The sequence below is a fragment of the Oryctolagus cuniculus genome, chromosome 6, assembly GCF_051225735.1.
Source record: "Oryctolagus cuniculus isolate XC-2025 breed Fujian yellow rabbit chromosome 6, ASM5122573v1, whole genome shotgun sequence".
NCBI classification, from domain to species: Eukaryota; Metazoa; Chordata; class Mammalia; order Lagomorpha; family Leporidae; genus Oryctolagus; species Oryctolagus cuniculus.
Window position 1 is genome coordinate 156,271,731 of NC_142872.1, and position 15,798 is coordinate 156,287,528.

General features: G+C 40.4%; 1 protein-coding gene across 9 annotated transcripts in view; it reads right to left on the reverse strand.

The window, feature by feature from the left end:
• Positions 1–15,798, reverse strand: part of ASAP1 (ArfGAP with SH3 domain, ankyrin repeat and PH domain 1) — a 379,170-nt gene that overhangs the window by 157,771 nt on the left and 205,601 nt on the right. For all 9 annotated transcript variants that reach the window (XM_051844826.3, XM_051844821.3, XM_089335707.1 and 6 more), the window contains one exon: positions 8,568–8,640. In XM_051844826.3, coding sequence (XP_051700786.1) covers positions 8,568–8,640 — 73 coding nt within the window. The remainder of the gene's footprint in view (positions 1–8,567; positions 8,641–15,798) is intronic.

The window sequence follows — 15,798 nt, forward strand, 5'->3', positions numbered from 1 at the left end:
GGCATAATGACAGCTAGCTAGCTATCCCATTTGTTGGTTCACTTCCCAAATGCTTGCAATAGACTGGGGCTCAAAGTCAGGAGCCAGGAACCCAATCCAGGTCTCCCATGTGGGTGGCAGGAACCCAACTACTTGAGTAATCACTGTTGCCTCCCAGGGTCTACATTAGCAGAAATCTGGTGTCAGAAGCTGAATGAAGGCATTAAAAACATGCATTCCTATGTGAGACATGGACCACTTAATTGCCAGGCCAAACTTCTACCCTGAAACACATTTTTATATTCACCTGTAACAGAGAGCATTTTTGTTGTTCATCCTGAGACATAAAAAAATCAAACTACTGGCCATGGGCTAAGTGCTCACAGTTTTATGTAAAATGACTTAATATTTTATGATGTGTACCCTATGAGTATACATCATGAGAATGAAGTCATTTTAAATAAAAATTAGGGTACCCAATCCATGACCAACAAAACAGAAAGTGATACATATGCATGAGCACACACAGCAAATACAAACTGTGTCTGATTTCAAGTAACAGAATATTTGAACCAATGGCTAAGATTCAAAAAATTACAGTTTCCTAAAAAGCCTGGTGTTTTAAAACTATTCTAGAAAGAGATGGATTTTCTAACAGCATTTTTAATCCTTCCAGGCTTATCTCTACGTAATTCAAGGAGTAATGCTCTCCTGGGTAAGTATACTCTCCCTTGAAAAAGCCACCTTCCTTGGCCCTTCTGAATCAACTCATTATTTCAACTTGTTTTCATGTCTTAAGGATTAATGATGGATCCAGAAAAATGAAAAATGTCTTGAATTTTTGGTTCAAAAATTGAATTGAAGGTTCAAAACAATTTTTATAGGTTTTGCTTAAACCACCATTATTTTTATCTAAAATCTTCTACTTTTAAGGACTTAAGAATTATTATTTTCTTTACTAACAAGATTACTTTTATTCAAATAGATCTATCCACTTATTTATCTTTTTACTTGGAAGAGAAACAAAGGTAGATGGAGAGAGAGAGAGAGAAAGAGATCTTCCATTTGCCGGTTCACTGCCTAAATCCCTGTAACAGCCAGAAACTCTGAGCACAATCAGGGTCTCTCACGTGGGTGACAGGAACCAAATCACTTGAGTCATCATTTGCTCCCTCTCAGTGTACGTTAGCACCAAGCTAGAATGCACAGTCGAACTCGACTCCACCAGGCACTCTGGTACGACGTGCAGGCATCCCAAGCAGTGGGCTGACCACCATATCAAACATCTGCCCCTAAGAGATTCTTTAAAGATAACAGGTATTACCCACAAACTTGGAAAACAGCAAAACAGGTAAGATTCCTGAACACAGAGCAGTTCCTTTTGACTGCCTTTTGGTATTTTGTTCTTTCACATCTTGCTATTAAAATCCAAATTCATTTCATCTCTTATCTATGCCTGTTAAGAACATTTCTCTTGGGACTGGTACTGTGATGCAGTGGGTTAAAGCCGCCGCCCGCAGTGCTGGCAACCCATATAGGCACCAGTTCCAATCCTGGCTGCTCCACTTCTGATCCAACTCTCTGCTTATGGCCTGGAAAAGCAGTAGAAGATGGACTGAGACCTTGGGTCCCTGCACCCATGAGGGAGACCCAGAGGAAGCTCCTGGCTCCTGGCTTCGCAGATCTGGCCATTGTGGCCATCTGAGGAGTGAACCAGTGGATGGAAGACCTCTCATTCTCTCTGCCTCTCTTTCTCTCTCTGTGTAACTCTAACTTTCAAATAAATAATTCTTAAAAAAAAAAAAATTTCTCCCCACTGGAAACCACAAGATTAAAAATAGCATTACAACACCATGGTAAGATATACTTAAATTACAACTTTAGTTAGAATTAATTTCACAACATACCTTCAAATTTAAGAAAATGTTCAACTAAAAAAATTGCTGAAATGAAGTTGCTTGCTTCCTATTCAATGATAAATTTAGTATTTTACTTTTAAAATCTTAGATTTCCTCATGTACTATAAGCTATTTCTTAAAACAGAATAAATTAATTTAACAAAATGAAAAATCTGGAGAGAACACCACATATTAATTTCATTTAAAAAAACACAAATGCTCTCTAATAAAACTACTTGCTATGTAATTCTAACAGAAAGATAATGGGGAAAGAAACAGAAAGCAATGAAAAAACCAAATGCTTTCTTCTCCACAGTGGAAAAGCTATAAAAATATTTGTAATAAAAATCTAGCCATATTCTGGAAGTAAGACTTCCCTATCATATACCCATAATCAACTTACATACCGGTGTCATTTTTTTCCCACAAAAATTAAAGGATTTAAGAGCCCCAAGTTCCAGACAATGTTTTAGATTTCTAGGGGATACCATGTGCTATTTATAACCTAATGCTTGCTCCTAATATACATTGGCATAAGTTTTAAGGACGCAATTGTATAATAACATAAGATATACATTTTTACTTAAGCATTTTTATTTTATAAATAAAGCATTTTTATAAATTAAGAATTTTTATTTCATATGGCAGAAATATCCTAGGTCTTTACTCCTAGAGAAAAGTGTAAGAGTGCATGTATGTGTGCATGTATGTGTTAAAAGTCATAATACAGGCCGACGCCACGGCTCACTAGGCTAATCCTCTGCCTGCAGCACTGGCACCCCGGGTTCTAGTCCCTGTTGGGGTGCCGGATTCTGTCCCAGTTGCTCCTCTTCCAGCCCAGCTCTCTGCTGTGGCCCGGGAAGGCAGTGGAGGATGGCCCAAGTCCTTGGGCCCTGCACCTTCATGGGAGACCAGGAGGAAGCACCTGGCTCCTGGCTTCTGATTGGCACATCATGCCGGCCGTAGTGGCCACTTGGGGGGCGAACCAACGGAAAAAGGAAGACCTTTCTCTCTGTCTCTCTCTAACTCTGCCTGTCAAAAAAAAAAAAAAGTGATAATGCAAAAAGATCAATGTTTTCAGTTTAATTAACTCTTCTGGTAAAAGCAACTTTAGTTTAGCCCTGCTTTCAATGAGTCACACGACTCTCTCATTTTATAAAGTGCAGTACGTATCATTTTTAACAGCACCTAGAAGCAGGCAGTAAGCTCTTCATTCTCAATAGCCACACCTGTCTTTAGATGTGCATGCTCATGTGTCTCGTGAGGGTAGTCCCACTCCTACTGTACTGACGCAGGTCTCTCATCAGGACCAAGATCGAGATGCCAGCCAGGACTGTGGTCACTGGAAGGTTTAAATGGAGTTAGTGCATCTGCCTTCACATGGCAGGCAAGTCAGTGGTGGATTTTGGTGGGAGACCTTTCTCCACTGAGCTTCCTGAGTGTCCTTACAACAAGGTGACTGGCTTTCTCCAAAACAAGTGATTAGAGAAGGGAGCAGGGGCGGGCATGGCATTGTTACAGGAGATTGTGACACTAGCATCCCATATGGGTCCCAGTTCCTGTCCGGACTGCTCAACCTCTGAAACAGCTCCCTGCTTATGTGCCTGGGAAAGCAGCGGAAGATGGTCCAAGTGCTTGGGCCCCTGTACTCACGTGGGAGATCCCAAGGGGATTTCAGGCTCCTGGCTCCAGCCTGGCTCTGCCCTGACCATGGCACCCACTAGGGAGTGAACCAGTGCATGGACAATCTCTCTCTGTCCCTTCCTCTCTCTCTGTGTAACTCTGCCTTTCAAATAAGTAAATAAATACATAATAAATAAATAATTTTGTAAAAGAAGAGAGAGCAGGTAGAAGTTATTTCTTTCTGAAATGGCCTTGGAAACTACCCAACATCATTTCTATTACAATCTATTAATCAGAGGGGAGATACTAAGTCTGGTGCACAGTTATAGGGGAAAGGAATTAGGCTCCATATTTGGAAGGAAAAAAAAAAAAGCCAAAGAATTACAATGTATCTTAAAACCTTCACAGTGCTCAACAAATTATTAGCTATTTTAAACATATACTAGGAAAAATGAGAGGGGGAGAATTTTGCTTGTTTAAATGTCTTCATACACTGCAGAGAGAAATGAGACCAATGCCCAAAGCAATTTTCAAACTAATGGGTCTGCATGGAGATCTTCCCCTCCCACCAAAAAAAAAAAAAAAATCCTTTATTATTACACTTTACTAGTCAATACTGATAGAGGCTTATGTGTAAAAATTATACATTTTAAGAGTAAGATCTTTCACATATTTTAAATCACTTTGGGAAGGTGGGTGGTTGGTCATTGCCAACCAGAAATATAGAAATGCTTCCTAAATCTTTAAAGAACATTACAAGTATATTGTGTCACTTGAAGCACTGTGAGAAAACAAGAAAATCATGAAAACACATTGGCGAAAAAACACCAGGACTCAGCATCTTGTGGTTGTTCTGGAGGAGGTCAGAAGCCCTTGGACAGGAAGAGACTGGATTCCACTGAACATTTATCATGGAAAGACACGCACCCTACTGTTGTACTCATCTAGCGCTTTTTCAGGAATTAAATGTCACGGTGCAGCCCACACAAGCTGACCACAAGCACGGGTGTACTATACTCATCTGTGAATGCAGAAGCCCTGCCAGGTTCCAGCAGCCTGTGAGGAGCCAAGAAGGATCTGTGTTATCCCACATTCCCACACCACGGGAATCATTACTTCTGTGGTCCCTCTCTGGGAACCACCAAAGCCATCCCATGGATTATACTGCTGGGAGCTTACATTTGATGGATTCATTCATGGATATTTGTGATAAGTGAATATGAAGCAGCCATTCTCAGAAAGCTTCCCAGGGAGGGACCCATCCAAGCGCTACATAGCAGCTATGCAGTTAGCAAGTGTTAAGAGTCCCTGCCATGAGTCAGGTGTAAGACAAGGCAGAGAGCTACAAAGAGCAAAGCTAGGCCAGCTGGGCTGTCTTTCCATAACTTGCTAGATGTGGCATGTGGACAGCTAGTGCAGCTTTCTAGGCCTTCATAATCTGTGAAAGAAGTCTAAGGGCACTTACCTCAGGCTTGTTTGACCTTTGGTACATCCTTAATACCCACATGAATGCCATTTCCACCCATTCCCTGGGCACCCTCCTAATTTCCTAGTTGCTAATCATATATACTTTTTTTTTTGAAGATTTATTTATTTATTTGAAAGTCAGAGTCACACACAGAGAGGAGAGGCGCAAAGAAAGAGAGAGAGAGAGAGAGAGAGAGAGAGAGATCCTCCATCTGCTGGCCCACTCCCCAGATGGCCAAAATGGCCAGAGTTGAGCCGATCGGAAGCCAGGAGCCAGAAGCCTCCTCCAGGTTCCCCACACAGGCGCAGGGGCCCAAAGACCTGGGCCATCTTGTATCGCTTTCCCAGGCCACAGCATAGAGCCGGAACGGAAGTAGTGCAGCCAGGACCAGAATCAACGCTCACATGGGATGCCAGTACCGCAGGCAGTGGCTCCACCACTAAGCCACAGTGCTGGCTCCATATATACTTTCAGTTCAATGATCTGGTTAACATCTATCTCTCTCACTGGACTGCAAAATTCATCAAGGAAGAGACTGGCTGATTTGTCCCTACATTGAACACCCAGAATAGTAGTGCATTACATATACTCAATAAATATCTTTGGACATGCAAACTATGTTGACAAATGCAAAGATGAAAGGCACAATCCCCGCCCTGCTCAGGGAGTGCACAGACCAGTGCAGCAGACATCAAATCTGACTGCAAGTCAGAATCACCAGAAGAGTAATTTTTCTTTCTTTTTTTTTTCAATCTTAGTACTTGGGTCTTATTCTGGAGCAACTCTAGGGCTGTGGGCCTGAGGGATGTGTTTTTGTTCCTTAGGACTTCTTTGGGTGATTCTAATGAGCAGCCAGGGGTGAGGCTCACTGGTCTAACAAAACAGATGGACAGCAGTCACAGGATCTGTGTCCTGTGGTAACACTATCCAAAAGGACTCTCCAGTGATGGAAAGTGTTCTTTGCCTGCACTGTCCAATATGGACAATATGTCAAATGCAACTTGGAATAAAACAAGCACATTTGACATAGTTACATGTGCCTCTTGAGCCCTTGAAGTGTAGCTACTGAGACTGAGGAAACAAATTTTAAATATTATTTGATTGCATTTTCAATTTACAAAACCAATGTTCCTAGAGGTTACTATAATGAATATGCAGACTTAGAAGGAGGCACACAGGAGGGCTCTTAAACAAGGGTCAGCAGATTCAAAACTCAGTGGGCTGTGGCCCCCATGCACAATAATTCAGTGGGGCAGACGGCACCCACATTCTGCATGCACCCCTTGAATGCTCCTCCTTACAACCAGGCAGGGACTACTTCTCCCTCCTCTTATATCCTGAGCAGTTATGACCAAGGAAACCCTTCAAGAACAAGAGCAAACATATCCCCAAGTAAGAACCTCCACATGAGCTGCTGATTGATGTGGTCACTGTGACCAAGGGAGAGAATGCACCTGGAGCTAAGATACGTGGATAAGTCACATAGAGTCCTCAGCGTAGTCAATACAGTAGCACCTGAAGGCTGTGAAGCAAGAGTCTCCTTTCTGTGGCTCATAAGCTGAGAGCCTCAATCATGAGCTACCACATTATGGAGATTCCAGTTGTTCCTGATGGAGATAATGGCTCAAGCCATTGTCTCAAGCCATTAACAAGCCCTTTGTTAAAATAAGACTGGTCCAGGGTTATTTGTAGAGTCATGGACTAAAACAGAGAAAGTACTCATGCTACCGATCTAGCTGAAATTTTTTTCTCACCTAGCATTTGCTAAGCAGCTATCATGTGACCAGCAACCTATTAAGGACCTTGCATGTTCTCTCACTTTGTCCACACTATACACTGCAAATTAGACATTATTTTCTTACTCTATGATGATGCATTTAAGACTCATGTAAGCTAAATAACTTACCTGACTTTAACATGTATGACAAAACTGGGATTCAAAGTCAGATCCATACTACCAAGTTTCCCTTTCTAAGTGGTTTATTGCATCTTATTAAAATTGTTTAACAGCTTCCATTTACTTTCTGTTTTTCCAAATCACAACAAAGGTTCCAGTGACCCTCCTTCTATATACATGTTTTTACATGTTTTTACTGATGCATAACACAAAGAACTATGGGAAATGCATACACCCTAAGTGTGGCTTTGAATGAATTATCAAAAAGTGCACTTAACCAGGAACCACCAACAAAATCAAGAAACAGGACAACATCAGTACCTCAGGAGCCCTCCTTGTGGCATTTCCTCGTCTTGCCTCCCAAAGAATCAAAATCTATAAAGGATCTATCACATTAAGGGAGTTCATTAAAACGAAGCAAAGGAACAGATCTGATAAATTAGGTATGTAATTTAAGCCAGGCTTTAGAACTTTTGGTCACCATATAACCAGAAAACTATCATTTATCTTAGTTAGATGTTAGAATTTTATTGGATGTAAGGAAATTAGGGAGTGGTACAACACCCAGGGTGAAAGAGGTGTCAAAAATCAGCATGAGGTAAGTGTCGATGTGCAGAGGTATTAGAGAAGAGGCTACTAATAAGGTTTCCACTGCTAGTATGGTTAGCTAGTGGTTCTCAGCTCTGACGAGGGGAGGGCCATAAGGTATCCGAGAGTTGAGTTCTGCCTTGCTCAAGTTCCTTTTGGCTCTGTAATTTTATGATAACCAGCATTTTACTGAGTTCCCATGATTGGTCATACTCTTTAAGGACACATTACATCTTCTCAGCATCTCTGTAATGCCACTACTCCATTTTACAGATGAGAAAAACAGAGGTTCAAGACAGTGAGCTCATCAGCTCACAGTCACCTTGCTAGCAAGTGGGTTAGCAAGGACAAAGTCCCCAGCTGTCCAACTTGAAAGCTTGAGCCCTTTCTTTCCATTAAGCCTGCGACCTTCTCCCCGCAGGTTTTCTGTGAGGTTACAGAAGACTGACTTCTTAGGGAAGTAACCTCTGGGTAGGTGTGACCTCATTGACCTTGAGAGTCACTTATGTTTCCAGGCCTCTCCTCCCCTTGGCGCTGGAACCTAGCATTCTGGTGGTTACCCACTGTTTTTCTTACTTTGGTTTGCTTCTGCTTGTTCACTCACAACATTCTCTTGTCTCCGAGTTGACAGTCGCTAGACTGAAACTAAACATCTAGTGAATCAGGTGATCTCTTTGGATAAAAGAGGATAGGGGACAGGTTTGTGAAGGTCCAAATTTAACCTCACTCTGTCTGAGTGTTCACTCTGTGCTCGTTGCCAATACTGATTTTCAAATGTGTACAGGTACATTCGAGAAGGAAAAGATTCTTATCCATTTAACTGAGGCCACTGAATTATAGGAAGATCAACTACCCAAAGAGCCTTTAAGTATTTCATATACCATGTGAGAAAATTAAGTTCTTAAATGTACAATAAAATTCTCAACAACTAATGTCTTCATTTTACTTTGGGCTGATAGGAGAAACACAAAAGGGACAAATATCTCAATTTCTTTGAACTACTTACTCTTACAATTGCATCAAGTTATCTATAAATTTAACATCTTACATATAACAAAGAAAACTCTATAGACTTTATTTATAATTCATGTTATCTGATTTGTTAAGTGCTTACCTTGTCCAGAATTATATATTGCTTTTACAGACTTCTTCACTTTCTGCAGGGCTGTTCTATCTTGGTCTAAAGCCTAAAAAAGAAAAACAGGGAAGAAAGATGGTGGCAAATCTGGTAAATTAAACAAGCAACAAGAGAAACTCCTCTATAATAACTACGGTTGTTTTGCTGAGCACCAAAGCAATGACAAACTGACATTTATTAAAAATCAACAATTTCAGAGACTGGAAGTACCAAAGATTTCCGTAATTACGTTTTCAGGATAAATAATAAGCAGTCATTTCACAAAACTCAGCATTGTGTGAGATGGAAAACACGGGAGGCCAGTCAGTTACCACGCTAAGCTATGAACAGAAAACATAAAGCATCTATGAATCCTGAGACTCGTTTGCTTCTGTTGTGAGTTTGCAACCTGGTAAGGCAGAAAGGCAAGCCTAGGACACGAACGGCACAAGAGCCAGGGAAAAAACATTATCACTTCACCTAATGGCAATTTCAACCAGAAAAAAAAAAAAAGATTTTTCTTTTTGAAGGGATGGAATAAGTTAGAAATGACCTTAAGTGCTTTTCACAACACTTTCAAATTTGATGATTTCTTTTTCTGTTAAGGAAAATTAACTATGACACATGGCAATTTATTAAAACTTTTATTTACTAATGAATGCAGTATGGAAAATGCTACTAGGACGCTGATAATGCTTTTAAATGATTTCTTTACAATTCATCTAAATAGCTGCACTCACCTACTTGCACTACTCTAGGGTGCAACACTAATATATTTATTGGTGTTGATACTTAAGTCGGGAGGTAGGTAGACAATTATGTTTGTTAAAATTCTGTTTGTTAAAAGCTATGCACTCAGCATAGGGATTGTCCGCTGTGTTATACTTCAAAAGTAAGTTTAAGAAGGGGAATTGTCAGTATATAAGGGGTCAAAAAATTTGTATTATGATAAAACTGAATAGGTTTCCAAGTTTTTTGTGTTCAAATAAACTTATCTTTTAATTTCATTTTTTCCATGAACTTTGTGAAGTTCCCCCACCATGCAAATGGCACATGGAACTAAATTCTTAAAATAGCTTCAAGCCTCCCTCTGCTTCCAGAAGTTCTGGGGTTCACAGGCTGGGAATTCCTAGATGCTGGGTCAAGACTTGGAGGGCAGGAACAATACAGTTAGCAACAATGAAAACCTTGTATACATAAAGTTTCCGAATCATTAGATTGGAGCAGGTGTTTGGTGCATTGGCTAAGATGCTGCTTGGGACTCCTACATCACATATTGGGGTGCTTGGGGTTGAGTCCCAGCTCTACTCTCAATGCCAGGTTCCTGGTAACGCAGACCCTAGAGACATCAGGTAATGGCTCATTTGTTGGGTTCCTGCCTCCCATATGGGAGACCTAGACTGATTTCTGGGCTCCAGGCTTTGACCTTGCACTGCCCTGGCTGTGTGGGCATCTGGAGAATAAACCAGTGGATGGAAGATTTCTGTCTTTTCTTTTCAGAACAAATAAATTTTAAAACCCTTTAAATATACATTCACATCCAGAACATCATCTAAACCTCAGAACTTTAGGAAACTGAAGTCTGCGGAGGTTAATGAAGTACCCTCCTGGAGATCACACAGAGTAGAAAAGGGTAAATGCAAAGACTGCTATTACTCTTCTGGAAAATGGTCATTCCTGCCCTTCTAACACAGACTTAATTGCATTTTCCTTCAAGTCCTGTTCTCTAGACACCAATGGCTGGTGGGGTGGACGCTTGACCCACACTGGGCTCAGAGGCCTTTCCTAGGATTTCCGGACTGGAGAACAGAGATCTCAGTGCTCGGTATCTTTGTGAGGTCAGCCTGGAACCACCGCAGTTCTACTTACAGATCCATGGAGGAATCTGGCCAGACAGAATGACATTAACAGACACAATGTACCAAAGACAAAAGAGTGTCCTGTTTCCAGCTGTCCCAACGCATTCATCACTGCTAACCTTCCTGCAGGCAGAGGACTCAGACAATAAATTCCTTCTCCCGCAAGCCAGTTGAAGCAGACATTCTGTTCCTTGCAACTACAAATGCTAAGTAACATAAGAACTAAAATTTCCTGAGCACTTATTACAAGCCAGGCATAATGCTTGTGATATGAGACATACCAAATTATATGAAATAATTTGCTTTCAATTATCTATTTATGTTTACATCTTTACAAAAACCTTAAGAAGCATCATTTCCATTTTTCAGATAAGGAAACTTGGTGGGACTCCAACGAATGATTGTAGAAAGGGAGCAAGTCAAAGATTAAACAACTTGTCTATGGTCACAGAGCCCGAAAGTACTAAAGTTGAATTTTATACTACTGTCTACTGAATCTCAAAGCCTAAGCTTTCACTACTGGGATGCTGGGATGAAAACTAGGGTTTTAAGACTCCAAGTCTAACTCTACATCTACCGTGCCTGTCATTTATATTCCAGCTCCCCAACGTTTTGTCACAGTTGCAGCTCATTTGAACTTCTGTTAATTCAGTTTTTTTTAAATTCACTTATGTCTTTTTGTTTTGTTTAAAACTGTTGTAGAGACAAGAAATAAAAACCCAGGACTACTCACCATTAATAGAAAATACCCTGGAAATGATTTTGTATCTCAAACTTCTAGGGAAAATGCTCATCTGTTTAGTACCTCAAGCACCTTGCACACCAGTTATACTGCACACCATGTAAGCTCAAGGAAATGTTTTACAAGACAGTTTCAGGAGAGAGACAAAATTCAGGTTATTGCAGAGATTTAAGAGTTGTACTTTAGAGAAAAGTAATACTTAATAAATGCTTAGTATGATCTAGAAAGCATCCAAGAAGGTTTGACTTAACACTTCTCTCATGAATGTGAGTTTCAGAAGGCAATGACCACTTGAGTCCACTCAGAAAGGAGATTAACAAGTAGGCTTTAATGTCTATATGCATGTGAAGACAATGACTCTGAATCAGCAAAGTGGCGTGGAGGATTTCAGCTGTAATACTTCATGAGACCATCTATGTACTTCCTTAGGGTGTAGGTGGTAAAGTCTCAGAATTTATAGTCAATGTTTTACCGACTCATCTATGAACTGATAGGGCATAAAGGCCACATAGTTACTTTTAGAGGATATTAAGAACATTCCAACTTGACAGCTGCAGTCACAGTGAAATCTGGGTGACACTTCTTTTAAGCACTGCTTTTTGGCCACTGGCAAAAAGAAGTCTAACAAAACTCACTTTTAAGAGCCCCGTGATTTAGAGAGCTGGGGGATACTGTCCTTCAATCAGCTAAGCTCCCTCTAGATATAATACATCTCAATGTGCCACCAAGAGCCACTCCTTCAACTGCCAGACAAGTAATTGCAGTCACATCCTCTGAAATGTCACATACGTAAAGTCAAATCAGGACTAAAGAGAGATGGCAGACATATGAGCCAGAAAACTTGTATCTCTCAAACCATTAAGTCTGATAACGTATACGTCTTCATTTCTAAGGGTGCATTTGGAATGAAGCCACTCAAAAAGGATGGACAGGCAAAGAATGAACGAATACAGGAACACATGCTCGTTTTTAATAAGAGACTAAGGCCTTATCTATCTAAAATTTTGCAATACAGCAACTTCACATTTTCTGCACAGTGAAAAGGCAAGGCATTAATCTAGGAGAGCAGCACTTTCAACCTATATGGAGATTTTTTTCTTTTATTTCATATCTAGTCTGAGCAAGTTTGGTTATTTGAATTCCAAGTACAGAGAAGATTTAGGCTTCTAAAGATTCAGAAGAGGCTGCAGAGAAGCCATTGTGACAAAAGTATTATGTGGGAGCTGGCAACCAAAAGGATTCAGAAAAATTATTCGAATTGGGCATAAAAATGAGAAATTCTGAAAGGCCTGAGGGCACATGAGACCTTCCAATCCCTCCCGCTACCAAGCTGCGTGGGATTCCTTGGTCACAGCAGAGTGTAACAACACACGTTCCCAGAACCACCCATGAACCTAGCCACACTTGTCCCTTAGCTCAGGGCATCAGCACTAACTGATTCCTCTGCCTGAAACTCTCTCCTTTGTCTTCAAATGACTAGTATTTTCTTCTTACACAGGCTTTAGAACAAAAGCTCTTCCTTCTGAGGCCTTCTTTGGACACCATAAAGCAGTACACAACCTCAGCAGACCCAAGGGTTACTCTGGAATATACTTCATGCTAATTTTACCTAACACAACCATGGCTGGAAATGGTCACGTTCATGACTTGTTTTCTTTTATGGTATTTCTCTTTCTCCACTAGCATATGGAAAGTCTGAGGGCTGGAGCCTTTTGCAACCTGTTTGTAGCTGAATTCCCATTCCCAGAATATGGCAGATAGCAGGTGCTCAGAAATGTTTATGAAATGAAGCAACAAATAACTGAATAAATGAACTCCTCAGTATGATCAGCTCCACAAAGTGTCCAACATAACATTTTCCTTGAAAATGGTTGAATTAAGTTTTACATTCAGAAAATATGGCCCCTCAAAGAAGGACGTACTCTTCTCTGAAGGGAGGAGAGAACATCCACTTTGCTTATGGCCGTGTCCAAATACCGATGGTGTCTATGGTCACAAAAAGCTTCCATAGCCTGATGTCATAAATAAGTGTGTTAACTATTAAAGGAACAACAGAAGTCACTGTGTACTAATCACCATGTAGGACCTCCGTCCTTAATGAGTTATACTATGAGAATTGACTGCAAATCTTGTTCCCAGACTGTACTCTGGGTGGGTGTGTGGGTGGGTGGGTGCAAACTGTTGAAATCTATGCTTAACATGAGTCGGTCCTTTGTATATAAAATCAAACTAAAAATGAACCATAATGAAGAGGGAGATGGGATGGGAGTTAGGGTGGGAGGGTGGGTATGGGGGAAAGAACCACTATATTCCTAAAGTTGTATCTATGAGAAAATGCATTCATCAAATAAAAACTTGTTTAAAAAAAAAAAGAGAAAATATGGCCCTCCTCTATAATTCTTTCCCTAATGTTTGAATACCCAGCGTTTAAACTTGTATGTTATCTGTACAGTCATATGTATATAACACGTATGCCCATACAGTGTTGATAGTAATGGTTTAACAGGACAGGCAGAACTTATACATCTTAATTGAGTCTTATATCGTAAAATAGTTATTCTTGGCATTTTCCAAAAACATTTTATTGAAAATAATATCCTTATGTTAAATGGGCAATGGCAATACTACTGTCATCATTCATTAAGATTTTCTATTTTTAAATTTCTAAGTCTATAGCACTTTCTTCTTAACGTACTGAAGTAGGAAAAATTATCTTGGTATATTCGGTATTTTAAAGTGGGCATACATTTTTGAAGTTAAATCTTATTACAGAAAAGAAAGTGCATGACAATAAAATCATAGCACAGAATATCTGAGAGATATGGTGAGGTAGAGAGAAATCACACCTACCTTCCAGGGACACTCTGAGCATTCGACATATTAATGCACTTAAAAGTAGCTTGCCTAAAGCTTTGCTCAGAGCAGATATTCAAAAACAGCTACCAATCATTATCCTCTAAAAGGGATCCAAGAGAGAAGTTCCTGAAACAGAGATGGCAAAATCTCTCCAAAACAAGTGCTCCTAAAACCAAAGTGATTGCTTTGATGAAAGGAATTTTTACTTGTCTGGGAAAAACAGAGAACTTCTCCACTTACTGTGTTCAGATGTATCCAGAGATCATTTCGAAAATCAGTATGTCCCACAATCACCATCAAGTAAATGTTCTTCTAAGACTTGTGGCAAGGAAGACTCCTTTGGCCTAATTTTGGTTCAGATCATGATTACTCCAGTCCTTTGTCTGCTAGGCAATCATGCGATCTTGAGGTGAGGGTTTGCAGAGCAATGTGCAGGCTACTGGAGACACTAGATGCCTAATTACCTTTCGCACAAAGACTTTTGAGGATGAAACAGTGATGTACGTTGTCATGCTACCTCACAGCTAAATCAGTAAGTTATTTACTCACTGCAAGGCCCCATGTGATAGAATGTACAAGGGTACAATTCTAATATGAAGACAGTAGTCCAATGAGATCACAAAGAGTTGAGAATAAAGATGATGGAAGGCAGGAGGTGGCACAGCAGTTAAGACACTGTTTAGGATGTCCTCAACCCACATCACAGTCCCAGCTCCATTCCAGTTTCTAATTCCTGCTTTCTGCTGATGTGCACGCATGGAGGCCACAGAAGAATGATTCAAGTACTTGAGTTCCTGTCACCCACGTGGGAGATTTGGGTTGAATTTCTGGTTTTTGGCTTTAGCCTGGCCCAGCCCTAACTGTATAGTCATCTGGGGAGTTAATCAGTAGATGGAAGACCTGTCTCTTTCTTTCAAACCAATATACATACATTAAAAAGTTTTAAAAACATGCCAGGAGAAGGAATGATAATGAAAAATATCTATGATTTCAAAAAATGGGAGTGGTACATGGAAACCACACATTACTTGTTCTGTGGATTACTGAATTTGGGTGTTCCCATCACTCACTCATGTATTCATTCCATAAGTGTGCCAGGAACTGCAACAGGCATAGGCCTAAGTGTGAAAACCAACTATTACATCACCTATACTTAACTGGCTGCAGGTCCCCTCAGCAGAACCAAACAAAACAAAATCCTTTGAGGCAAGAGCAAATAGGAAACCTGGTACTGCTTTTGATATGATCAATAAAAGAAGTTATTTATGAACTATCAAGTCTTGGTAGCCGAGCGCTTTATCCACACTTGTCTTACCATCCACTCGTTATCTTATGTTTTAGGTGTTGAGGCACCTGGGCCTTTTCCCCTACTCAGTCAATTAAAAACTGTAAGGACAATACAGGAGTAATCTAATAATATACAAAAAAATAATAATGCTTGTTTCTTCACATAATAAGAGCTTACTTACTTGAAGGAAAGCCCAGTGTACTCATGTGCTCTGTCTGTCCATCTGTCTGTCTCTCAAGCAAAGAATGAATGAATGCATGGCTTGAATAATATCTAGGTCCTCACTGCTGCCCACAAGGCCCCATGTGATCTAGCTCTGTGCCCTCTATTCTGTGCTCCTACACCCTCCACTGCTCATTAGGCTCCAGGCACACCTGCAGTCTTTCTGACCCAAAAGCTTATTCTACCCTAGAGCTTTTGCAATTGTTGGTCTCTCTGCTCAAATCCCCTCCTCAAAACTCCCTCCCCTCAAATTTAAAGGGG